Here is a 25,586-nt window from a genome sequence, read left to right as displayed (position 1 = left end):
ACACACACACGCACACAGGCACAGACACACATACACGCGCGCGCGACGTATCTATAGTAATGGTAGAGGTGACATGAATGTCCTGCCGGCACTCATAGACGAGCAAGACTGTGCAGTGTGGCCAGTTCCCTGTGCTAGAACGGCGAAACCATATAGGCTTTGCTGTAGTCGAGACCTGTTTTTCACAATGTCTCACAGATGGCAGCACATTATCTAATGTTTGCTGTTTCCTTGATATGATATGTTCCCTGTCCTAGAACGGCAAAACCATATAGGCTCTGCTGTAGTCACATGCCTCCGAGATGGCAGGCGCACTTGCCACCTCGGAGGCCATGGTAGTCGAGACATGTTTTTCACAATGTATCACAGATGGCAGCACATTATCTAATGTTTGCTGTTTGCTTGATACGTTCAATAAAGTTTATTCCTCCTCCTTCTTGCTTGATATGTTTTCCACTAGATGGACATAGTTGTCCAAGCTGTTTGAAAGTTCGTGTGTGTTTTAGCGGCGATGGCTGCACTATCTCGTCTTTTTACGAAGCATGGCATCGCGCAAAAAACGTAGTTTGATGGCCTCACCAATGCACCTACAAATTGCCAAATGGGCTGATTTTCGTCATGACACCTGGCGAACAAAATGCGTTGAGACTCCTTCCACTAAATGACATTTATGTAGTGTTTTTTTCCGAAGCAGTTGCAAGTAACATCGTGGCTTTGTGGTAGGACAGCTGCTTGCCACGCAAACGGCCTGGGTTCGATCCTCAATGGGACCGAAGATTTTTATTGTTTATTTTATTTGCATCTTTCTTGATTTTTCAGTCATGGACGATTTTTCGCTCACAAGCCTCGGTAGCGACGCCGTCACCGACACCGGAATTTCTGCGACACGAGCTCTCTAACGCTATCGCGTTAATATTGTTTGTTCTACCTGGGTTATCATAATTTTTTAATTTGCTTCTAAGACAAATAAATGCGATGTCTTGCAAGGTAAATTTTGTGATAATACTTTCATGAGAAAATGTTCTAATTAGAGATTTTGTTTCAAGTACCAATTAGGGCACTTCTTAAGTCAGGTTCAACGGCCCAGAAACTTGCTTGGAATTGTCCTAAAGCAATGATTTATACTTTACAACACACTGCAAACATCCTCAATGGATTCTGTGGGTTGTACATTGCAGTGAAGGTTGTTGGTAATTAGCTACTTAAATCTGAACAAAGAAGTAGCTGTTTGTGACATATTGGAAACTGCCTATCATAGAAAAAACAATAAATGCATATTTGAAATTGGCACACAAACATACATAAACTCCGCAAGTTCCATCAAATTCGATCAAGAATTTAAAGAAAAGTTCTAAAGTGCCATGTCTCCCTCGAACCACAGCTAACCCCTATATTCCAGGCTCGATTGGATGTATGAATCAATTGGTGATAAATCATCAATCAATCAATTGATGATAATCAATTCAACACTTTAGCAATGAGCTACGAATCCCACTAAGTCTTGCAGCAATAGCAGCTATGAACTAACCTGGATGTCTGATTTGGCAAGCGTTCAGCGACTACTGTACCATCCTGGGCAAGGGCAACATCCACAATGAAAACAGCAATAGCAGCTTGCAAATCGGCTCTCATAAGTAGCTGATTTGGTTCACTTTCAACACATACTACCCCAGTTTGAGTCAGAGCAGAGCCCAGAATGGCTATAGCTGTGGAACTTGGTCCAACTTGTAGCTCATTATCAAGCACAGTGATCACTATAGAACATGGCACGGCTCATGGCTCACTATCAAGGACAGCGATCACTGTACCACGTCCACTTTAATTACCTTTTCCCTTATCTCATAATTCCTACACTTGAATTAGGAACTGCAAATAACACCCCCACATGCTTTCCATGACCTCATTACTTGTTGGCCTAGTGTGGTGGAGTCTAACCTAAAACAGGAGTCTCGATTCGTTCCTATTCTCTTATTCATCACACACGCAAACACAGAGTCTTATACAGAATGATGAACAGACCAAAGGATGCCCTACCTTCGGAGCAGAGGAGGATCTGGTTTTCGAAGCACACGCTGGTGAAGAGCTGGACACAGTTCTCCAGGCCCAGTATTGCGAAGAGCTCCCGGAACGAGTAGTCGAAGAAAGGCAGCTCTCCCGTTCCTGCACGATGACGCAGATTTAATACTCGAGGAATACCCACACAACGTTTCTTAAAGGGGCCCTGCAACACGTGCAAGGCTCCTGCAAACATGTGAGCCAAACATTGCAGCACAACACGCTGCATAGAATTTGCAATCACATTTCAGAGCCAGCTAGAAAGCGCTCGCTCTTCTATAGTGAAGTGGTTGATAAGACGCTCGCAAAGTTTATGGCGATTATACTAAGGGTATATGGCATCTCGACAAATGATGCCATATATCGTAAAGCAAGTGCGTCACATACGCAAAAGCACATGCAAATGGCTTATTTGAGCATTGTGAGCTGCATAGTTACTACTGCTGCCGCGGTGGGCTCAATGTGCGTGCACCGTGCTCGGTATACAGTGATAGAATTACACTCAATGTAGAATTACACCAGCGTGCTCGTGATCCCACTGAATGTGAGCTGCATGTTCAAAGAAAACAAGAAAAGACTGCGCACAAGGTCATGACGAGCGTTGATGTGAGGGCGTAGCTTCTTGCCCCATTGTCATTTCCCATACCCCCCCTGCACAGCTTTCAGCGTGCGACAAATCGATGTAACTCTGTTTGTACTTGACGAATTTTAAACATTTTTGTGGCAGTCGATTCGTGAGACAATAAGCTCCGATAGTGAGTTCATTCAATGATTACTTGGAAACATGCTGCAGGGCCCAACTCGTTACTCTAAGCCCAATAAGGAATGGCAAGTTTTACAATGTCCTCAACAATTTGCTGTAATGCTTGTTCTGTGAGCCTGTTTTGCTAACAGTACGGACGATGTGGGCTCCCTGTGATGTCACACATTGGCTCCCTTCATTTCCGCCATAGCTAAAGCTGCAACATGTGAACCACCCTTGTTTATTTTTTTAGAATGAACAACATAATTATGGCATCTTCAACAAAATGTACCGGTTTGCCCAGGCACTATGACCACTGGATGAACCAGTGCACCAGGTGCGATCTGATGAAGATTCAATTAGCTTCGTCGCTACATGACACAAGCGAACGTTGCCCCGTTCCATGACTAGCCCCCTTCCCCTGCCAAGTGAGAAGTGCTGAGGAAACCAGACAGACCTGGCCTCTGGCAAACGTAGTCCTGGTAGAGGTAGCTGAGGCGTAGTGAGCGTCCCGGTGGAGGCAAGGGCAGCTCGTAGAGCAGGTTGTACACATAGCTCTCGAGGGGCAGAGGCGGGGAGTCGCGTCCCTGTACCAGCGACAGCAGCTTCTGCAGTATCGTCCGGCATGCGCTGACCAATGGCAGTGGGGTCACCAGGCAGATCACCTTGCTCACGTACAGCGTGTCCTGGGTTTCATATCAATAAGGCGAAAGCCTTAGATGCCTCATCAAACGTGGAAAGTGACCGTCGGCGCTACACGGGTGACGCAAAAATCACCATAACCTGATGACATCACCCGATGATGCCATCGTGACGTCTCAGAGAGACAGACAATGAACTCAATTCAGGTCCTGCGGGGCAACTAGATTGCCAAAATTTTGTGACACTGTGACGTCATCACATTCACCAGGACATCACATAACGTGACGTCACATGATGACATCATCATAGGACATCGTTGCTTGGTAGAAAGTGGGCCGATCCTAGAGGCACTGCAAAACCACGTGAGGTGCAGAAGGCTTTCTGAGCGGGGAAGGAGGAGGGAGTCAATATGGTTGACTGAGAAGAAAAATAAGATGGCTTTCGCCTTTGAGCTGTCTTAGACAAATGCATAAAGGTTACCTTCAACATGTAACCTTTAACATCTCATCTCATGTCATCCATTGCATCATTTTCATCACCCTAAGCCTATTTTATGTGCACTGCAAGGATGAAGGCCTCGCCCTTCGATCTCCAGTAGACGAAGGTGGTCAGAACGAATTGCTAGGCTTGTTGGCTCTGCAACAGCGCCAGAGATAACACGAGACATGACGTTGACACAGAAACTAGGCCCCTTGTTTCTATCTTGACGCCTTTCCTCGTCTCGTGTTGCCTTTGGCGAAGTGTTCCTAGCGTGCTGATTTAATTTTATGCCTGCAAACTTTCTTTCCAACTTCACTGAATTATGGTAAACTTTCTGAAATTCTGGTGAACTGTTGGTGAGTGCACCAAATATCAAATTTCTTACGAGGGGCTGGACACTTCGATGCACGAAAGGGCATGTGTTCTTGAGAGCCACGATAATTACACGGTAATCAAATATATATCTATTTTGCAGTTAATCATACTGCATTTTTGCATTAAAATAGTTTAATCGCAGGATCAAAGTATGTGCGTCAGTTAATCGTTTGCTGCAAGCATTACGAGAAATGCAATATTACGTGTTCACCACTACTGTTATCAGTGGAACAATGAACCCCTGTCAATCATGGAGGTATCTCTGTATCAAAGTGATTGTTTTTAACAATAAGCAGCACACTGCAAGCGAAAAGAATGCAAATTGTGTGGAGGGGGCTGAAAGCTTGACTGTTTTATTTTTGATTGCCATGACTAGTAACAATCGACACAAAAGAATAGCATACACCAGCAGTTTGTGCAGTGTTTGAAGATGCTTATGAGAAACATCTTTACCTTCGTTATGTCGTACAGGGCTCCCCCATTCGAGTCTGTAGACCTCGATGTCGTCATGAGTCGAAACGACCTGGGGAGTGACCTCGACACGGGGGCCTCGGTCTTGATTGCTGCTGTCCGTGACAGTGGTGCCTTGTTGCCGCTTGAGCTCAGTTCTGTCAGGTGCATTGCCTGTCGTAGCAACATAATACAAACAGTATGAACTTAAAGGGCCCCTAAACCACCTCCAATATATTTTTTTTTAACATTTCAAGCAAACACGCACTGAATTCAGAATGCCATCACGATCATCAGTGCCAAACGCCGCAGCGCTTACTCGTCGGTTACTCGTCCTTGTGCGTTTCACGCACTGTTCATGTCAATATGGAATACCAACTAGCCCGGTCACACACCTTGCTGCAGCAGAGCTACGTGCCGCAGGTGAGCCAAATAAAAAAAAAAATTGATCCCGTTCTCTTGTACGCGCTTTTCAGAGTCCGCACAGTTGGTTGTGACGTCACGAGCAGAATCTGTTCATTTCCAGCAGTAAAAAACCTGTTTGTCTGCCCGCAGGCACCTGCGCTGCCTGCTTATCCTCCTCGCACGGTGACGAGGTACACTGGGCCAGGAGGAGAGAAGAGCCAATGGAGCATAGCGACGGAAGGAGCGAGGGCTGCATTTCGATGGTCAAACATGTGCTACTCTGCTATTACGGTACCACTCTGAAAAATTCTCATGGCTGCATTTTCATTGTAGACTCGTGCACAACTGGAATACCACAACTAAATTTTGACCTCTGGGTGGTTTGGGGGCCAGTTGACGTTAGGGGCCACTGAACCCAGGTGTCCCAAATCGTTCCCTACAAAAATTTATGAGAGGGAAGATGTACACGTAACAGGGCACCCTGAAAATTTAACCTGGCTTTCCCTCCCATCCCCTTTGTCCGTCCCCCCCACCCACCCAACCCAACTGCAAGAAAGCCTATCCTGTAGTTCTTTCAGGGGTGCCCCTGCACATACCAGAATGACCTCTATCATCATAGCTACCTACACACCCCCCCTTTGAAAGAGAAAAATCACAGCGCCACAGTTTGAACTATGGTTTCTGGACTGAAGTCCAAACAGGCAGAAGTTCACGAGAAGATGGAGGCCAGAAGAGACGAACATTCTTGGACTGGGGCCGTCACTGGAGTCAACGTGTTGACAAGTGGTCGTGACCACTTGTCGAAACGTTGGCTGCAGCGGCACCCCTGTTCCAAGAATATTCGTCACCTCCAGTCTGAAGAACACCACAAAAGTAATCTTTCGTAGCTTACAGTAGCAACGATGCCGGGAAGGCACTTTTAATCACTGGCTGCTGCGCAAACAAATCATGCTGAAAATCGTACGCACACGTGCACTGGCAAATTGAAGGGGAAGCACTTGGGTATGCTTGATGGGGCTGAGATCTAAGGCGCACAATTATGTGACGAACAGTACGACAAGTAGAACAGTGCGAGACTAGTAATACAGCGGCAAGAGACAGAGATGGGAGGTCAGATTGTGCTATTAGCAGCGATGCAAAGCCTCACCTGTAATGTCTGCATGGCTGAACAGATCTGCCGGTCGGTGACCTCCTCATAGAAGGTGAGTGCCTGGCCGTAAGTCCGTGAGCCGTCCTCCCGCGTAATGACAAACGGGTGGAAGAAGGGCTCGCGCATGTGCTTCTGTGTCCGGAAGGATAATCCATGAGGCAAGCTGAGCTGCAGGGCGAAGAAAAACCACAGGCACGTGAGGAGAGAACAGCGGCAAAATGTGGGACACAGCATTAAACCAAATCACTCATTGCATTGCTGTAAGAAGAAACAGTTAAGCGTACAGAGCACCAGTTGTCCCACCTATAGTCGGTGACAACCTCCAAATACATGTAAGCTCCATCCTCAGCCATCACTGTCCCACCCAGATTCTATGCAAGTGTTAGGTCATCCTCAAGTAAGAGACATGCCTTACCATGCCGATGGCGCTGGGGTCAAATGGGTTCCAGGAGACATTCTCGGGGTAGTGCGCTAAAACCTTGCCCTTGTAGCAGCGGTCCAACGGCGTGAAGTGTAGATGGTCACCTGGACGGAGAGATGCCATGACACCAGGAACTTAACTTGCAAGCAGTCATGACCTCAGTTGAATTTCATTGGTCTAATTCAATCACTCCCTTCCCTCATAACTAATCCTCTCCTAACCACTTACAGTGCTCATGGAATGAAATGTGACATCAAACATTCAAGTATCACTACTGGTATGCGCGATCACTCGAGACAACCACAATGTGTCACCGTTAACGGTCACGCTGGCTCCAATGCAAGTGTACGAGCCAAAATTACTCCGATGTGACGAAAGTTTTTGTGTCTATTTTCTTTTCCGCCACAGTGCGCCTTTTCAGTTGATAGTTGTTGCGTTGTCTTGATCTTTTATGTGTCCGTGTTTGCATGCCTTCTTTTATCATGAATCTGTGCCAGCTAGCTCAACTTATTGTCATTCTAAAATTCTAAAACTAAGACACTGAGGTCAAAATTGCCATTTTTACTGACCAATCATTACATTAGAGGCTGACAGGAAGGCCGACATAATTTGAGGATTCATTATGGTCGAGAGTATATCATCTATGATCATTCACTTTTGACAGTAAGCTGATCCCTGTGATAATGACGGCAAGTGCAACTCAGACCGCAGAAATGACGAAGGCATTTCTGTCAGATTCAGTCAAAATAACTGCTCAAATTCTGCACCAAGCGCTTTGTCCCATTTACCTCTGTCCGTCTCTGCGTCTTCTTTGTCGTTATCGTTTAAAACAGTGCATATCCATGAACCAACTAGCCCCAGTCATCGCCTTACTGCACCAAGGTGCATTGCTGTTCTAACAAGGTTTCCCACTGAAAAAAAAGGTGCCAAACAAAAATGCTAAAAATGCTGACTAAGGCAATGCAGTTCCCACATTTTGAAATTCAAAAATTTAACAATTTTCATGGGTTCATAATGATTTGACACCTTTGAGGATAGCCATTAGATCAAATTTCTTGTTTATCGGTCACTACATGAAGAAGGAATGCATATGACAGTACAACAGCTAAGACTGCCATTATCACAAAAAAAAAAAGATTGCGGGAAATAAATGAGTTGACACATTATCACCTGCTACGATGACATACTGCCATGAGCACTTATTTGTTCATTGCTACTTTACCGTCAGAGCCACGTGACAATATTAAAGTTGATTGCACCCCAGTGTGCAAAAAGGACAACAAGACAAAAATACCAGAAATATGCAGAAATGATTGAACGGGTAAGGCTGCAAAGGAAAAACTTTTATGTTGTAAAAAAAAAAAAATGCAGCCAGGCCATTGTAAAAATTTGCTCTCTTAAGCAACTTGTCTTGAACAGATTATTAAAATCAATTAGTAGTTTTTTTTCTCTCTAATGGTTAAGAGTTATTGTGCGACAGTTGAACACGCGGGGTACATTTAATGTGATCACTTAGATATGTGCCTGTGGTCTGCCATGCTGATAATCGAAACGTTGAAAACTGTAGGTGCTGTGTTTAAGTCCATAGATACAGTAAACATGTTGTTAAAGGTATGGTGACTATACTTACAGTTATGCAACTTTTCTAAGACATGCCAACACTTATAAGTTTTCTGTGCATATTACAAAGCAAGATATTTGACAAAGCTTGCAATGGAATCGGTAATGAACACTTGGTGCATGTACATTTATGCTTTAATCGAGCAATGATGTAGATGATGTCCCTGTGTATTTAAAGCTCAACTGGTCAAAACATGTTCACAAAATTGAATATGAATCATTCAAAACAATGCTGAACCAGCCAACATTGCCAACAACACTAGTAATGCTATCGGAGATTTCACACATTGTCATCAGAAAAGTATTTCATCTAGGAGTACACACCAAATATATCAGGTGATGAGTAACTTAAATGAATAATACATGGAATGGAACAAGCTGTAAGCTAAAGTGGCTTCAAACGACATCCGAGGTCGAACGCTCACAATCGTGCAGCTGCAAGGTTTCAGGAAGTCAAAGAGCGAAGCAAAAAACAAAAACTAAAAAAAGCCGCCACCACACGCAGCTGTTCACTGGGCGTACTAGCAAACGTTCAATGCACACATGTGTCATTGTGGAATGCGGTTGCCGTGGCAACTGCGAAGCTCGCATGTGAGTCATGTAGGCTTTGATCACACAGGATGCTCAGATGAGACGAAAAGAGGTGTTGCCGTTTAAGGTGAAATCTGAACCTCGATTATCATACCAACGAAAATCACACATCATCAAGGAAAGCGGAGATCAGGAATTCCATTTCGTCTTAAAATCACAGGATGTAATGCCTACATACGTGCTATGATCAGAGGATGGGGGTGGTGTTATACTGGGAAAACTTAACTAATGCCCAGGTAATTTGCACGTAAAAGAAAGCGCGTCTGCGCGAAGTCTGCTAACCTAATTAGCGGGCGTCCGATGCTTCGGGGAACGCCTTAATTATGCGGTTAATTAGAAGGAGAGGTAAGAAAAGCGAAGTTCTTAGAGACCTTCGGTTCTTGGAAGATTGCAACACCCCGCGTAGGTAGCCGACGTTATTCTCTACATTACACGCAATTAGCGAGAGACGCTCCAAGGGTGAGGCGATCGTGGAATGCACACATAAATACAAGGCGCTGATCGTGTTCGATATCTAGGGCAGCCGCTTGAATTATTCCGACGACAAGATGGTTTCGTTTGAAGCGCCCGACAATACGGTGCATCGCGCAGCGGACACGCGCTCCGAAAGTAATTGAGGCGAATGAAAATGCACGCGCTCGAAAGACACCACGCCGTCATCACGACAGCGTTCACGTCCGTGGAATTTCAGAATCCGGGTTGCGGAGAAAGTTGAGCGACGGCGAAAGTGAAAATGGTGAGGAGGGTGGAAGTTCAGTTCACCGATGTCGCGAACATCGCAGGTTTCCTGGGACGGTTGCAGACGGGTCACGATTTCTACGGATGATATGCGCGAGCAGTAGCTTTTTATTTTCCTTTCGTTTTCGACACTTATAAACGTGCAAAATGACACGCCAAAATGTTACTAGCATGAACAGGCCATGAGAAAGTACAAATGCGCAACGTACGAGCTCTTTTGCTCGAGAAGAAACTCTGAAAGCTGCATCAATCCGCGTGCGTTCAAAGCTTGCAGGAAACGAGAGAAACAATCACAACTGGTGCATGCGTTTCCGTGCTTAAAAACACTGGCCCGCTGCAAGGATTCCTTCGATTTGCACTCGCGTACGTCCAGCAAGGACAAGCAATGCATTCGGGAGGGCTCGGCTTCGCACCGTAAGACTTGGGAACAGAGATTCTTGTTTCTACCGAGTCAGCTTCGCAATCGCTGCTACGGAGACACTGAAGATTGAGTCTTACCCGAGAGGGCGTCGGGTTCGAGTCCCGATTCGAGGTCCAGACCACAGACGACGAAGTAGTCGGCCAGTCGCTTCTCGGACGCGAACACCGACCCCAGAGAAGTCATAGCTCCGTGGTTTGCGAAGACACTTTAGGCTCCCGGGCCTGACATTGTTTTCAGCTCGCAGGGCTACCCCTCCGCGCCGCCATGTTCTGGACGGGCATTTAACAGCGCCAGCGCGCATGCGCGCGCGCCGCCGCCAGCGCCTCTACGTTGTTGGCGGCGAAAACAAAACCAGCTGCTCCTCCATTAACCTGCAGCAATGTAGCCTTCGAGATTTCCACCAAATTGTCGAGTGTGTTGTCGATTCTCAGAGGTCGTGGAACGCAAACATGGCTGCCCTCAGGGCACTAACATCAGCTGATTTAGCCCGGAAAGCTTGTGTTGCGGTTTTTCCTCGCCGTTTGGACCCACAACGGCTAGTATTTTCTGCCTCAAGTGTTCAGAGACGACTGTTTTGTCTAACTGTAAGGCTCTCTTGTGTTACGGTAGCCTCTTATTTGAGATTTTTTTCAAAACTCGAGATGCATGTGTTGGGTAATCGCACCGGTCGGGCACAGGTCCAAGATAACACGAAATCTTCTGTACTTTGTGGAGTCTCCCGAACTTGTTTTCGTAATACGACGCCGTGAGCTCGTTTGATAAAGAGAAGGGTGCCGAAAAAGCTTGTTGCAGCAACGTGCCGTAAGCAACATAGATTGTTTTCCAGCTGTCTCGGATTGCTAACGCGCGCGCAGGCACATATGCTTTCGCCAAAGAGAGAAAAGAGGATCGCACGAGTTTTGTTGTTGTTTTCTCGCCACCCTTTCCCAGCCGGCCTGGTGGCTTCGTGTTTTTCTGGATCAACGCGATCGCGTCCTCGATCGATCTTTTTGAGGAAAGGCGACAGAGCCTCGCATGCATGGTAATGCTGGTCAATGTAGCAAATTCCGGCGCTATTGCCGCGACGTCGCTGTTGTTTACGTGTTGCCTGATGGCCGGCGCACTGTTGCAGAGTTCGACGTCGTCGTCGAGCAGCGACGAAGTCGCCAAGGCCCAGAATGCGACCGCGTCCGCCGGCAAGCCGACCATATTCTCGAAGATCCTTGACGGCAGCATACCGGCCGACGTAATCTACAAGGACGACAAGGTATGCGAGTTACGCTGAACCGGGAAGACCCCGATGGACCTTGTCCACTCACGTTGGTATGCGCGGGAGATGGACACAAACACAAAGCGAGCTTTTGTAACAGCGGAGGTGTTTAACTTGGAGTGGCGCTGTTACATTGAGGAGAGTAAATGCATAGTAAAGCGTAGTGTAGTAAGCAAGGGGGTGGGAAAGCGAAGTGAGGGTGAAGATGATGTATAGTATAGCATGTAGAGTATATATCTAGTATATATATAGTATAGTATATAGTATAACATGTAAAGAGAATTGAGGGTGAAGTGGGAAAGGAGGAGGGACAGGGTAAAGCATGACATATCCAGGTATAGTATAGTTTAGCAAGGAGTGGGAAAGGAAAGTGAAAGTGAGGAGCAATGATGCGAGGATGAGGGAAAGGAGGAATAGTTTAGTGGAGGAGGGAGGCGAGTTGTAGGTTGCAGACATGCTAGGAAAGGCCATCAGCTATGCTGCTTCCTCAGTCTTCGCACGTCTGGTGCGTGGATGCACCAATTTAAACTTCAGGGCTGTTTATTTCATGATCTCAAGTCCAGTAGTTCTCCGGTGCATTGCGGAAGCGTTCAATTACCTGCTCATGTTTACGGTGTATTAACCAGATTGAGCACTCAAACGGTGTATTTCAGGACAAAGGTGGTGTACTTTCAACACCAGCTCTGGACAGAAAAGGGCATATTTGAGGTGTCATTGTAGCTGCCATACAACGATAATTATTCATCTCTCTCATGTGCTTCCTTCACGTCATCGCAGCACAGCCGGTATTCTGCTGGTCACTAATGGCGTGTGGCTATCAGCGTGACGTAACACTTTTAATAGGAAATGGGCAAGCGCAGAGTTTTCGAGAAAGGAAACGCAACTAAGCGAGGTGACAATTATTGTTGTGTGGCAAAAAGACCTCGCGAATACTTCCATTCGCCTTATAGTGTATAGGGCTTAACACTATGTACACCCTAAAAGGAAAGGGCTTAAATGCGAAGTCTTTTGGTCCATTTTTACACATCAAAGCCACAATATGATTATGTAGATTGAAGACCATGATGGCAGGTTCCAGACTAATTTTTACTACATAGAATTCACTAATGTACACTGTGGAGATAGGTTTGCACTAGGCTTACCTACGAGCGCGACCGTGCAGGGACGCGACGTTCTCCACTGCCGCTGCGTGCGACGACGCTGCGGCCGGGTTCGTCGTTTTCTCCGACACGGCGCAGAAACCACGCACGAGGCAGGGTAACAACAACAACGGGTTTATTAACCCAAGATGCAGCACAGTGCGACACTCACGGGCTTGCAGGCCGTATAGGGAACTCCGCAAGATCGAGCAAGTACGCTTGCCAGCGGCGCTAAGACTACCACACAAAGGGCAGCGGTCGAGCACACGAACGAGAAGCCGCCTGCTAGAGCAGCGCGTCAACCTCTCGTGCTAGCCTGAGAGCATCTGACGCGGGCAAGCCCGCGCCAGACAGAAGCGAGCTCAAGGGGGAAGGGGGTTGTCACTGGCGGCCAATGAGGAACGGCGTTGCACAGTGACGTAAGCTAGCATGGTGGCGTGAGCATGTGAGCATGTCGAGGCATGTCCGGACGCGTGCCCGCGCGCCGGGAGGCTGACGCATGGCTTGCACCAGACAAAGAGGCCTGGCGCTGCCGCCGCGGTCGCCATACCGCCGATTAACGGCGGTTCCCGGCGCTCGAGCCGCGCGGGGCCAACACGCGCGCTAGCTGGGGAACGAGGCGCCAAAGGGAAGGGCGCGCTCGATTCCCACATTCCCCCCTCCTAAAGACCGAGGCCAGCCTGTGAAAGAGGCTGTCCGAGGCCAAGTGGCAAGGTCAGCTCAGCCGCAAGAGGGCTGGCCAACGGGGCAGAGTCCAACAGGGGGGTGTCGTCTTCCCGGAGGTACAAGTCCAAAAGTCGGCCATGGCCACACAAAAGTTCCACCACAAGGGGATAGCCCACCGCCAAGAAGAAGGTCCACAGCCCAGGAGGAACGGGGGCAAGACTGCACAAGGGCGGGCAGCCAGCCCGCTTGAAGTTCGCCGGACTGGAGAGGTTGGCAGCCGGGAACGTACGAGGCGTGGCTGCCAGTTGCGTGCGGCAGCCAACCGCCGAAAGTCGCTGGGACGGGGGCCACACAGGAACGGCAGGCAGGAACAGCAGGCAGCCAGGAACGGAAGCCGGAGCGACCACGCTCGGGCCTGGGCCAAAGCTTGAGTGGGCGGACCAGCCGCCGAGGGCGGCTGCCGAAGCTGCCAGGTGGGTAAGGCAGGGTGGAGGTGACTGCAGGGCAGAAGGTGGGTACCAGGTCACAGCTGGAGGGACCAGAGAACAGCAGGCCACAGGCTCAGCGACAGGCTTGGCGGCCCAGTAGAGCCAGGCGCAGGGAGACGACAGGGTGACGCAGGAGTGGACAGAAATGTCCCCGGCATAGCCGGCTTGCCAAAAAGGGGTGCCTGCCTGACAGTGCTGCCCAACAAAAGGGGGCGCTCGCCAGGTTATGGCTTCGACAACACACCAGAGGGTATTTTCGGCCAAGAGGGCCTTCTACCACTTCCAGACGTGTGCCGCCGCACCTTAGCGGTTATCTCCATTCACTGTCAAGGTATGGAATGAAGTCCAGCTACCTGTTAGTGGGAGAAAGGTTGCTTAAGTGCGTTTCCACAGGTTCTACCGGTGGCGTGACTTGGGGCCAGCCTTACGGTTTTCCTGCGGTTGTGTGACCGCCTCCCCCCCTCCCAAGTCGCTGCTGCGGGCAACGAAAGGGTTTGAGGGCGGCTGCATGAGCCCGGGGGTCTTGCCCGCACGAGACTGTACGCATTGTCACACGAGGAGTGAAGAGCGTCACGTTTATGCCTGGCCAGGTTGCAGAGCGGCACAACTTTTAGAAAGTCTTACGGCCACTCGCATGTCCGGCCAACCGCGAGTCGTGGAAATAGCCGAGGGTGACTTTCCTTAGACTGCGGGGTACCCCCACCTTAAAAGACTCCTGGGGAGCTTCCTCCGGTGGGATGTGTAGCGCAGGAGAACTCCGCCGGCGACAAACAGATGCGAATCCAACGTGCCCGCAGCAATACCAGACTGCGTAAACGGCACACGGCGCCGACAGCAATACCAGTCTGTCAATACGCGCCCGCTCCTTGGGAGCACGGCTCTTGGAGCCCAAAACGGATCGCACTGCTGTACCTTTGGTATCTCTTCTCTGCTTAACAGGATACCGGCTGAAGTGAAGTGCTCACCCGAGGCGGTCGACTCGAAAGTCAATCTGCCGTCGGGGTTCGCGCCTTTCGACCCATAGGAGCCAGGGGCCCCGGAGTCTACTTGGTGCGATTGCTCTCGGGAGAGGCGGACACAAGTGTCACACCGAAACGGGGGCACGCGACAAGGCGGGAGCCACGACGTTTAATCTCCCTTTCCGGTAGCGCACAACAAAGTTGTATCGCTGCATAGTCAACGCCCAGCGCGCGAGGCGGCCCGAGGGCTCGCGCAAGCGCTTAACCCAGACGAGCGCCATGGGGTCCGTTTCCTCCACCAATGGCACTACGGTGACATAGCAGACAAGCTTCCGGCGAGCAAAATATCGTGTGGCGTGCCGTACTTAAAGGCAGCGGTAGCCACTACGAGGGTTGCAAATGGTTGCAGGGCGCCGAAAGGGACGACCCCGTAGCCACCGCTTGGGAAGTCATTCACGATACCCGTGCGCGCGAGAAAGACGCGGCCGAGAATCACGGGCAGCGAAAGACCAGGGAGACGCTCAAAGCACTCAAAGCGCTATCGGCGCGCGCGATTCTCCCAGCGCACAATCAACCGCGAAGCGCCGCACGGAACAGCGGTTCTGCTCGCGAGATGGAAGGCAATGTTTTTCCTGGAGCCGTGCCGCATGTTGTGTGCAGCGGCTCCGAGGCAGGCGCCGCCGTTGGACGGTCGCGCGCCTGTTCTCCGCCATGCACGCCAGGCCCAAAGGGGCCAATAAACGGCACGGAGAAGAGTAGGGTTTCCGCACCGACGCAACCGACGGATGCATGATGCCTCATGCGACGGGCAAACGAATCGACAACGGAGCACGGTGGCTCACATTTGCCGAAAGCGTCGCCAAGGCGCGCATGAGGAAAATGATCGTCGGAAAACGCGGCGATGGTGCCGCCTATGCGAGCTGGCTCGCGGACGACACTGTCAACCCTTCACGCCCGTGACAACGATGGGCCAGCGAGCGTGTGATTGCCAGCACCATGTGTCCTAGGTAGGGACACTCTGGTGCGGCGGGTTAATCACTCAGCTGTGCTGCTAACAAAGAAAGGCCAGCGAGCGGAGACGACGCATTGGAGGGGCCCGAAAGCACGTACTCCGCGTGTCTCGAACAGCTGAGAAAACCCGATACTGGCTAGGCTAGGACTGTAGTCCACATTCGAGCGGTCATCACCAAAGGAAGCCCAAAGACGGGATCTCTCCCGGTGGCCGAAAGCCGAGGGCCGCTAAGGCGAGCTTACCTCGTGCTGCCGGCGTCGTCCGCATCGAACGAGATCAAGTCCGTCGCCACGGGATCGTGCAGGAACGAGCGCCTCGAGGGGGACTGCTCTGATGCCATGCCGAAACCAAGTTGGGCGCCAGTTATGTGGAGATAGGTTTGCACTAGGCTTACCTACGAGCGCGACCGTGCAGGGACGCGACGTTCTCCACTGCCGCTGCGTGCGACGACGCTGCGGCCGGGTTCGTCGTTTTCTCCGACACGGCGCAGAAACCACGCACGAGGCAGGGTAACAACAACAACGGGTTTATTAACCCAAGATGCAGCACAGTGCGACACTCACGGGCTTGCAGGCCGTATAGGGAACTCCGCAAGATCGAGCAAGTACGCTTGCCAGCGGCGCTAAGACTACCACACAAAGGGCAGCGGTCGAGCACACGAACGAGAAGCCGCCTGCTAGAGCAGCGCGTCAACCTCTCGTGCTAGCCTGAGAGCATCTGACGCGGGCAAGCCCGCGCCAGACAGAAGCGAGCTCAAGGGGGAAGGGGGTTGTCACTGGCGGCCAATGAGGAACGGCGTTGCACAGTGACGTAAGCTAGCATGGTGGCGTGAGCATGTGAGCATGTCGAGGCATGTCCGGACGCGTGCCCGCGCGCCGGGAGGCTGACGCATGGCTTGCACCAGACAAAGAGGCCTGGCGCTGCCGCCGCGGTCGCCATACCGCCGATTAACGGCGGTTCCCGGCGCTCGAGCCGCGCGGGGCCAACACGCGCGCTAGCTGGGGAACGAGGCGCCAAAGGGAAGGGCGCGCTCGATTCCCACAACACCTATATCTAAGTACATGGGCATTTTTACAGTTTGCCACCATTGAAATGCAACCACTATAGCCTCAATGATTAAGTGAGCCATCATCAGTATATCAGTATATGTAACTAGTGATGTAGTCAGTGTACACTGTCTAGCGGTGGGGTAGAAGGTTGTGGCAGTACTCAAGCACTTAAGTGCAATGAAAAATGCTATGATGATTGCAATGAATGCCGTAATTGTACATTGTGATGTAACACATAAGTTACTCCTTCCCAGGTTACCTTACTTAGAAAGCACTTTGAGCTTACACATTTACCTGTATACGTAGTAGATTGCAATTTTTAATCCTCTGTATACAGTGCATCGCCTTTCGAGATGTGAACCCCCAGGCCCCTGTACACTTTCTGGTCATCCCGAGGAAGCCACTGCCCATGCTGGACTCGGCCACCGATGAAGATGTTCAGGTAATGTTATTACGGGCCTCACATTTCCTATCGTATATGTTTGGTTCATGCTAAACAGATCCCAAAACGCCTTTAGAATGTGTTACACAAAATCATCGGGTCACTAAGCAATGCTCTCATAAAGACTTCGTCGAAATATTTCTGTGAATGCTGTAGGGAGCTTGAAGTTTTGGTCAAGAAAAGCAACTCATCCATGCTTCAGGTTTATCTTCTCTTGTCACTTTTTCTTTTGCTATTGTATCATAGCATACTGACTACTAATTTCTTTGTGCCACAACTTTGCAGTACTAAAAGAAAGCCAAAAATGGGACAAATGTCATGAGTGTGATAGTGGAGTATCGCTGCTTTACTTTTTGCTGGTGTTTGTTTCTTCCGAATTTCTGTAGCTTTGATCCAGTTGTTGCTCAAGGTAAACCACGGCTACAGTATCAACAACATTCTGAATTCATCTTCCTATAACTCGACCAACGCAGCAACTGATTCAAACAACAGGGAAGCACGCACGGACAGTGCTGTGTGTTGCTGCTGGTCTTGTGGCAAAGGAGCTGTGTCTGATCACAGTTGTGCATGTGATTACTCTAGAATGCATAGCAAGATGTGTGTAAATAGTGGATGCACTTACCATTCGAAAGCTGGTGTCATAACTTGTGCATTATGCAGTATTCATTCTTCTTTACTATGTGGACGTCACAGAACCAATGCCTTCTCTGCCATAGTAGCACAAATTGTTGCTGCTACGTTGCCATAACGTTAACGTTATAACAACATTCGTGCTACTAGGGTCAATTGGCATGGTGGAACGTGTCACCAAGCTTGCTCTTCTTTATTCTGTAGTTTGTCTTAACCTTATAGTACTTTCATACACTAAGCAGAAATATTCTTTATTGAAAGTTGACTTTATTGCACGCTCTTCCGTTGGATGTGCCACCAATTTTCCGTCTGGCTGTTACTAGTGCACGCCGTAGGACCGCTTATGTTTTTCCTTTTATTCCCAGCTCCTAGTTTCTTGGCCGAGCTATGTGTCTACGTTTAAGGCGTTGACAGGTCCTGCGGCATGCTGAGAGAACATGCGCAATGGCTTTTACACTATTTTTACATGCAGGCACAAATTATCTGATACATTTTCGCTTAATAACTCTGTGTTTTCTATCACTCATGAAGTGGTGGTGGCATCTGGTCGGAGAGTGCAACCACTATGCCATTACAGTGGCCTCTGTGATGGTTGACACAATGGAGGGCCACTGCCCTGCTGCAAAATGTGAAAGGAAAAGTTGCAGTCAACTATGTCAGATGTGTACGGCTGTTCAGCATATGTTGTGTCTTCCTTACCTGGTCCTTCACACCTTCGTAATTGGAAAACATTAGAACCAGATAGAGGTAACACTTAAGAACTGCAGATGCGTATGGATTCTGGTTTCTTGAAGAGCTTTGTTGTCAGCCATGTTATTTGTTGTTTTGTTTTTGCTAACAATAAATGATGGGGTGTAATGCTGTCTGTCAATTTTCTGGCAGTTGCGTTGTTTGATGATGTAAACGTATAATTTTTTTCTCCCTGTGATGTAGCTTCTGGGTCATCTGATGCTGACGGCCAAGAAGGTTGCGGCACAAGAAAAGCTTAAGGAAGGCTACAGGCTAGGTACTGGTGCTTTTGTATGACTGCTAGCCAGAGAATGAAGTTTGCAGAGTAAATATAATGTACACATCCAGGTTGTGAATGGTAGCTTACTATTATCCTTAGTTACTACATCCCTACTTACTATCCTTACTTACTAGTATCTTTACTACTACATCCTGCTAACAGGCTAACAGAGAAACTTTGAAGGATGCTGAGAACCGCACGGTGAAATGACGCAGTGGAAAATGATGCACTCAAAATTATAGAATTGCTGACATAACATCTTCAAATTAATTTTTGCATCATGTTAATTAAGACTGAAATCCTCAACTCACTGTAGTCGTATACAAAATAAGGCATTAGAGGCCCTGCCCAGAAGACGGAAGCACGGCAGCCGATTGCCTCCATAACTGATGAAATAGACCTGCTCATGTAATCCGATGGCGGAATCACTGACAGTCCAGCTTATGAGGTTAGTCTAGAATGTGCACTCATTGGTACAGTGCAGGCTTGTCTGCACGCGCCTTTGAGGTAGAAACGCCCCTGCCTTCTGAAGCTGTGCCCGACTCTAAAGAAGTAATGTCGAGTATTAGACCACCCTAAACAATTTGCTTATACTACTAGCTTCTAATAATCAGTTTCGGTTTTGGCACCCAGATGGCAGATGTATCATGATGTCACGCCTTCCTTGCTAAGTTGCTGTGATGGCTGGTTGCTTTACATTCGTTCAGCTACGAGAATGTTATTAATTTTAATCAGTGATCTTGTCATACATAAACTCACTACTACATGCCATCGACAAAATTTACTCCGCATCACAATGCCAGGTCTCAGACTTCGAAAATATCTTTAGTATCAAATTAAGATTTCTTGGAACACCCAACCTTAATTCATTTTTACCTACAACTAAACAACAATACTACAGTAGACTTGTGGCATGGAAACGGCTCTACAGATGCTTTTTATTATCTTGTTAATTTGACGCCATTACATACAAAACCAAGTAATCGATTGTGTAAAAGGCCAAGAGGCCAGTGGCCAAGAATTGAAAATCGATTGCTGCATATGCATGTCTGCGGAAATAAGATTTTGTTTAAGTTAGCGACTTGCATCCTTTGGTCTTCTTCTGCCCATGTTTGGCCATGTGCTTCTCGTTACAAAAAACCCACTTCATCAGCCTATCCTGCTGATCAGTGAGGAAAAACTAAATGTCTGCACACAGTGACATGCCATATATATTCATGTTGTAATGTGCTGTTGCTTCTGAAGTTGATGTTTTTTCCTTTGTTTGCTTTGCAGTGATCAACAATGGTAAGCAAGGCTGCCAGTCGGTCTACCACCTTCATCTTCATGTCCTTGGCGGCCGCCAGATGGGCTGGCCACCAGGATAACTGAACGAGACCGTGCCAAAGAAACATGTTACATTTTTGTCATAAATAAATGTGGTAATACCTTTCTTGTGGACACTGTTTTTATAAATGGCATGACACGCATGTCATCGATGTTACAACATGAATTGCACAAATAATATGGTGCATATGTCGCGAAGCTGTTCTGATAATTTTATTAGCAGGGTCTATGTCAATGTGCATGCGTGCACGGCAAACATGCGGTATTGGATGACATAAAATAACATTAATGCCTTGACGTAAGTCAGGCGTGGATTCATGGAATGATGCGCATGTCGTGTATGGCACAAATAATGCCATTGAAGTCACCTCAGCTGGAATATCTCTATGTGCATGATGCAGCCTAAAGGAGGTGACATTTAACTTATTAACTTCCGTAAAACCAAAACTGGTCTACTATTGAATGGTGTTTTTCAATGGTGCCTAGCATACGTTGGCACTGTAAGAGAATGCTCACTCATACTCGCTCACCCCAATTTTGTCCGCCTTCGCACTCGCTCACGCTCATACTCACGCCTACTCACACTCATACGCACTCACTCACGTTCATACTCACGCCTACTCGCACTTACAGACACTCACTCACTTTCATACGCCTACTCACACTGATAGGCATAGGCGTGTGCAGGGTTCCCCTTCAGGGGGGGGCGAAGGTTAGTCGTAGCGCCCCACCTCCCAATTATGCCAATGTATATGGCGCTGACATTGTGACACGAATACGTAAATTCACGGTGCATATCTGGCATAAAACCAATGTAAATGTCGCAAATTTCTTCATTCGTGACTTCGTTCACAATGTGACCGCAGCTCAATAAGACAGCCGTGTCCTAGCAGTAAACGTGCTCTGCCCCCCTCCCTTATTACGTACCGCCGCGCTACCACCACCACGCGCACGTGAAGAGAACATTTGAGCCGGAAAAATGATCGAAAATGATCCTTCGTTCATAATGTCGCAACCAAATTTTGTACCAGCATGCAGGCTGCGGCTGATGAAGCTCTTCACCTTCAACAGCTTCCACTATGTTCGAGTTGCGTGACATTGAGCGCGCATTGCGCGAAGTCAAAACGAAGCTACTGAGTGCCGCATTCGCTGTGGACGAAAGTGTGGTCGCTAAATTAAGACACGACCCTATAGTGTCAACGCAGTTCCGAAGGCGCGCGCGATGCCTGGGCCCACAGTCGAAACGAAACTGCTCAGCACAGCATACGCTGCTGAATAAACCTGACTAGCTAATGCACAATAATAATGAGTGGCGACTACGCAGTTCTGAAGCGACGAGGCGAAAACGAAACTACTGCTTGCCGCAGGGCCGCAGTCGCTCGCGATCATAGATGTTGTTGTTGTTGTTGTTGTTGTTGTTGTTGTTGTTGTTCCTCATACACTTGGCGCAACCCACTTAGGGGGATAGGCCATGAATCGGACGGTGCCTTTCTCAAAGATTGGATTCACTTTTTGAAGGAAACGGTTTTAAAAATTAATATTTTATGCGTTACACATAACCAGTATACAACTTCATAAAGCTTAAAGGGGAAAAACGAAACGAAAGAAAAACGGCCAAAAATACCTATATATACAGCTGTGATTAGAGAAAGAAACGCTCTAAAAATAAACTGACATAAGTTACACTTAACATTCAAATCTTTTAGTCTCTCGTAGGAAATTGCATACAGCGTCGAAAGCAAAACCAAGTACGGTAGCACCAAATGAAAGAACCACCGGAAGTGACAAATTTAATCCCATCTTTCGAAGGGGATCTTCTAGTAGTCTTTTCCTTTGGATTTTAAACCTGCGGCACGTCAAAAAGAAGTGATCCAGAGATTCACTCTCCATGCAGTGAAGGCATATAGGTGACTGAGCCAGACCAGACCTGTGAAGGTAAAAGTTCAGTGGGGGGACTCGACATCGTAGCCTTGTAACCGAGATCACTGAGATTTCTTCCTTTCTAGAGGAACACCATCTGCTCTTCCAAGGAAACTTCAGTTGTGGGAAGTCTGATGAAAACAAAGGAGATTTGTCGAAGTAATTGGACCTTGTAAGCTTTTCAAATCTCGCTGCAGTGACATATGCCGACGTCGGCAAAATATACATAACAGGGCCATCGTGGGATATGATACTGCAAGTGCATATTCATTGAGTATCAAACCTTTGTGGCCAGGTACCCACACTAAACGAATAAGCCGTAAGTGTCTTTGAATTAGCGAATAGAATGTCTCTAAGGTACTTGACAAATTTGGTGCTAAGGAGGAACAGACAGAGAGGCAGTCGGTTAGAATAACCACTTCCGACAGACACTGAGGCAATTTACGCAATGCTAGGACTATAGCCAGCAATTCAGCCTGGAAAATAGGCGTATAGTCAGGTAACCGAATTGAGAAAGACCAATCTAGAGAGAATGATGCGATTCCCACACCTGCCTTTTCTTCGCAAACGGAAGCATCAGTCGCTATCACAATGTTTGTTTCCAGATTGACCAAATGATCTTCCAAAATGCCGTTTAGATATCTATATGGTAACTGTTTAGCATTCTGTGGATATATGTCGTCAAATTAAATCCTAATCGTTTCTACAGTGCTGAGTATAAGTACTTCCTAGAGGTGAACTTTTAATGGGTCCAAAAGTCTTTGTGTAAAAATGACTTGGGGGCAGCGTAATCTAGACCATTGGTGGTTAAAGAATGAGGCCGGCTGATTAATGAAAACATACTGTGACCTCCTCTGTAGAGACGCATAATTTTTTAAGAATGTTCGTACTGTTAGAATATGAAACCTTTTGATAAGAGGGGGCAGTCGTGATTCTTCGTATAAAATATTGTTTGCGACAAATTTAGGAAGCCCAAGGCATAATCGTAATGATTCACGTTCTAAAAGAACCAGTGGTCGAACTTTCTAGGCTGGAGCACCAGAAAACAAAACGCAGCCGAATTCTAATATCGGTCGAATGTACATACAATAAATCATAACAAGCACATCTCTGCGTAAACCTGCGCGCTTGTTGCTGGGCCTGCGTAGCATACCTGCTGCGCGTGCTCCCTTAACAGCCATGTTTTCTATATGGGGACTCCAGTTAAGTTTTTCGGTGTAGGTTACCCCTAAATACCTAACTGCCTCTACCTGGGGTATGATGTCTTGTCGGTAAAGTAAAGAAATTTGCACTGGAACACTTTGTGTGAACACTACGATTGCACTTTTATTGATATTGAGTGATAAGTTAATGGCCTCCAGCCACGTTTGCAGTCTGTTCATATATGTCTGCAGAATTTGGTATAGTGTGTGAATATCTGCTGATGTAGCAAAAAATGCGATGTCATCGGCATACACGTACACCTGTACATCCTGTTGTATGGGAATGGTACAAAGCAGAATATTAAACAATAGCGGTGACAATACAGACCCTTGTGGGAGACCTCTCGTTTGTTTATATTTTGAAGAAGCCCCACCGGATTGCGAGCAATAAAATTCTCTATCACTTAAGAATGCATAGATCCACGCTACAAAGTATTGTGGCAGACCTAAGTTCTGGAGTGAATATGGAATGTATAAGTTTCACATGCTCCACACACTGTCGTAAGCTTTTGTTATATCTAATGTTACTAAAGCGCAATATTGTTTCTCATATCGAGCAAGTTGTATTCTACTTTCTAGGTCGACGTGCGCACACCAAATGGAGCAGCCACGCCTGAATCCAATTTGGCATGGGCTCAAGATCATGTTGTCATTCAACCAATTGTCTATCCGAATGTGTAAGATTCTTTCGATGAGTTTTACTAGATTCGATGTGAGAGATATACACTCTAAGAAAAAAGAGAGTCAAAAGAGGGTCATGGAACCGTGACTCTCTTCGGGTGTCCATCTGACCCCTTTTGGAAGGTACAGGCAGAGAAAAAGAGTTCGCATTTGGGAAGGAGTCACTGGACCCTCCTGAAGCGCGTTTCGATTGGCTTCGGTATACGGAAGAGCTGCCGTATACGCCATACATATCGCGCGCTTGCCCTTTGGCGCCGCTGTGGCGCCTTGCTCGGCGACGCAGACGGGGTTGGCGCCAGGGTGGCGCGCCGCACTCCTCTCTCAGTCGTCTCAGTCTCCTGGTCTATTGGAATGCGTTACGTGGTTTCGTTGGTTGCGCGTCTTCGGTGGTGCTGACGCCGGCTCCGTGCACGAAGTGACGCTTGGAGGGCGGAATATTCATGGAGCTGCGGACACCGACAACGGGCGCCAGTTAACGGTGAGTGTACTGCTTTCGTAGGTACTAATTATACAGCTTTAGCTGGGCGTCTGCAGCAGCTCTGCGGAATCTGCCAGCCATTTCCAACAGTAGCCTGTGTCCGCGGGGCTGTTGCGGATGCCCAACTAAAGCTGTCAGTTAACGATCGAGTTGCCACCGTTATGCGCGTTGCTGTACAAGCTCCCATAAAGTGAGCGATGCAAACAATTATCGAGGGTCATTTCTTGCTGATCGCACGTCGTGTCTGCACTACTGAAGGTGCAAGATGTCGTTTTGAGATGCACTTTAGTCTACTTCGTAATAACATTTCCATCGACCTTGAGTGTGCAGCGTGCTTCCACGCGTGGGAACGTGAAAAAAAAAAAAAAAAGCCTGTGTACAGAACGCTCAGACGCACTATATGTAATGGTTTTTGTTGGCTTAAAGACGGTAGTTTGAGGTGCAGATATAGTACGGTGGCTTCCAGAACGTACGCGGTGGTCATTCAAGTTGGACACGCCTCGCCGGTAAAGTGAAAAAGCTCTAGACTTTCGACGGCGCGCGTTGTTGCGGCCGCCGGCGTGCACTCTTCCCTGGTTTCTGTTTGCTGTTTTCGTGGTTTGCATACACTGCGATGACGTTGGGCGCTATAACAGAATCGAGTGAGTGTACGTGATTGTGGGAGTTATGTGCGCTAATTCTAGCATATGACATGTCTGATCTCGACGTAGACGGCGCGCACGCACGCGCTGGGTGTCGTTCGGGCCCTAGTACTCGTATCTGTTTATCTGAGTATTTAAGGATGGGTTACGTTTGTAAAACATGCGGTCAATAACCGCTCACGGCATGCCCCTGGCTGCCGGAGGATGTGCTTTGTTGTTTTGTTGTTAGCCTTTATTATGTCTGTGTGAACCACTTATTATGTAGGTTTTGCAAACCTTTACTGCAATTTCATTTTCTCATCGTAATATCACGTTCTGCTTTTCAGATACCGTTTTTCATGGTGCTCACGCTGGACAGGAGCGACAACCTAGCAAGCCACAAGTCTGATGCCTCAAGCCGTCACCACTTTTTGATTTATTCTTAATCACAAGGAATAAATATGGAAACATGATGGCGATTTCTGCTGTTCATTTAGCACCATATGACACTGTGCACATCACAGTCACACATTTTAGTTGGCTCTACTCATAGAAGCATGTAAATGAGGAATACCCAAACTTCTTAATTGGAAACAACAGACCATCTTTTCGTGCTTTCTATGTAA

General features: G+C 47.9%; 2 protein-coding genes across 6 annotated transcripts in view; one reads left to right on the top strand and one right to left on the bottom strand.

Annotated features, from left to right (window-relative positions):
* LOC119401499 (DENN domain-containing protein 5B) overlaps positions 1-10,373 on the bottom strand; it is a 63,513-nt gene extending 53,140 nt beyond the window's left edge. For all 4 annotated transcript variants that reach the window (XM_037668352.2, XM_049418776.1, XM_037668353.2 and 1 more), the window contains exons 1-6: positions 10,168-10,373; positions 6,715-6,824; positions 6,297-6,467; positions 4,748-4,918; positions 3,255-3,483; positions 2,035-2,160 (exon numbers count right to left, since the gene is read on the bottom strand). In XM_037668352.2, the coding sequence (XP_037524280.1) occupies positions 2,035-2,160; positions 3,255-3,483; positions 4,748-4,918; positions 6,297-6,467; positions 6,715-6,824; positions 10,168-10,273 (913 nt within the window). In that variant the 5' untranslated portion in view covers positions 10,274-10,373. The remainder of the gene's footprint in view (positions 1-2,034; positions 2,161-3,254; positions 3,484-4,747; positions 4,919-6,296; positions 6,468-6,714; positions 6,825-10,167) is intronic.
* A 130-nt stretch (positions 10,374-10,503) lies between these two features.
* On the top strand, positions 10,504-20,150 carry LOC119401498 (adenosine 5'-monophosphoramidase HINT2). Of its 2 annotated transcripts, none has more exons than XM_037668349.2 (5): positions 10,504-10,674; positions 11,202-11,336; positions 16,990-17,094; positions 18,658-18,730; positions 20,009-20,150. In XM_037668349.2, the coding sequence occupies exons 1-5, from the start codon at positions 10,540-10,542 to the stop codon at positions 20,098-20,100; spliced, it is 540 nt and encodes a 179-aa protein (XP_037524277.1). In that variant the 5' UTR covers positions 10,504-10,539; the 3' UTR covers positions 20,101-20,150. The 2 variants fall into 2 exon arrangements, with proteins under 2 accessions (XP_037524277.1, XP_049274734.1); XM_049418777.1 differs by lacking the exon at positions 10,504-10,674 and adding an exon at positions 10,881-11,111.
* Positions 20,151-25,586: the final 5,436 nt, after the last annotated feature.

Source organism: Rhipicephalus sanguineus, chromosome 8 (genome assembly GCF_013339695.2).
Source record: "Rhipicephalus sanguineus isolate Rsan-2018 chromosome 8, BIME_Rsan_1.4, whole genome shotgun sequence".
Classification (NCBI taxonomy): Eukaryota; Metazoa; Arthropoda; class Arachnida; order Ixodida; family Ixodidae; genus Rhipicephalus; species Rhipicephalus sanguineus.
Note: the sequence above shows the minus strand (reverse complement) of the source record. Positions and strands in the feature narration are given on the sequence as shown.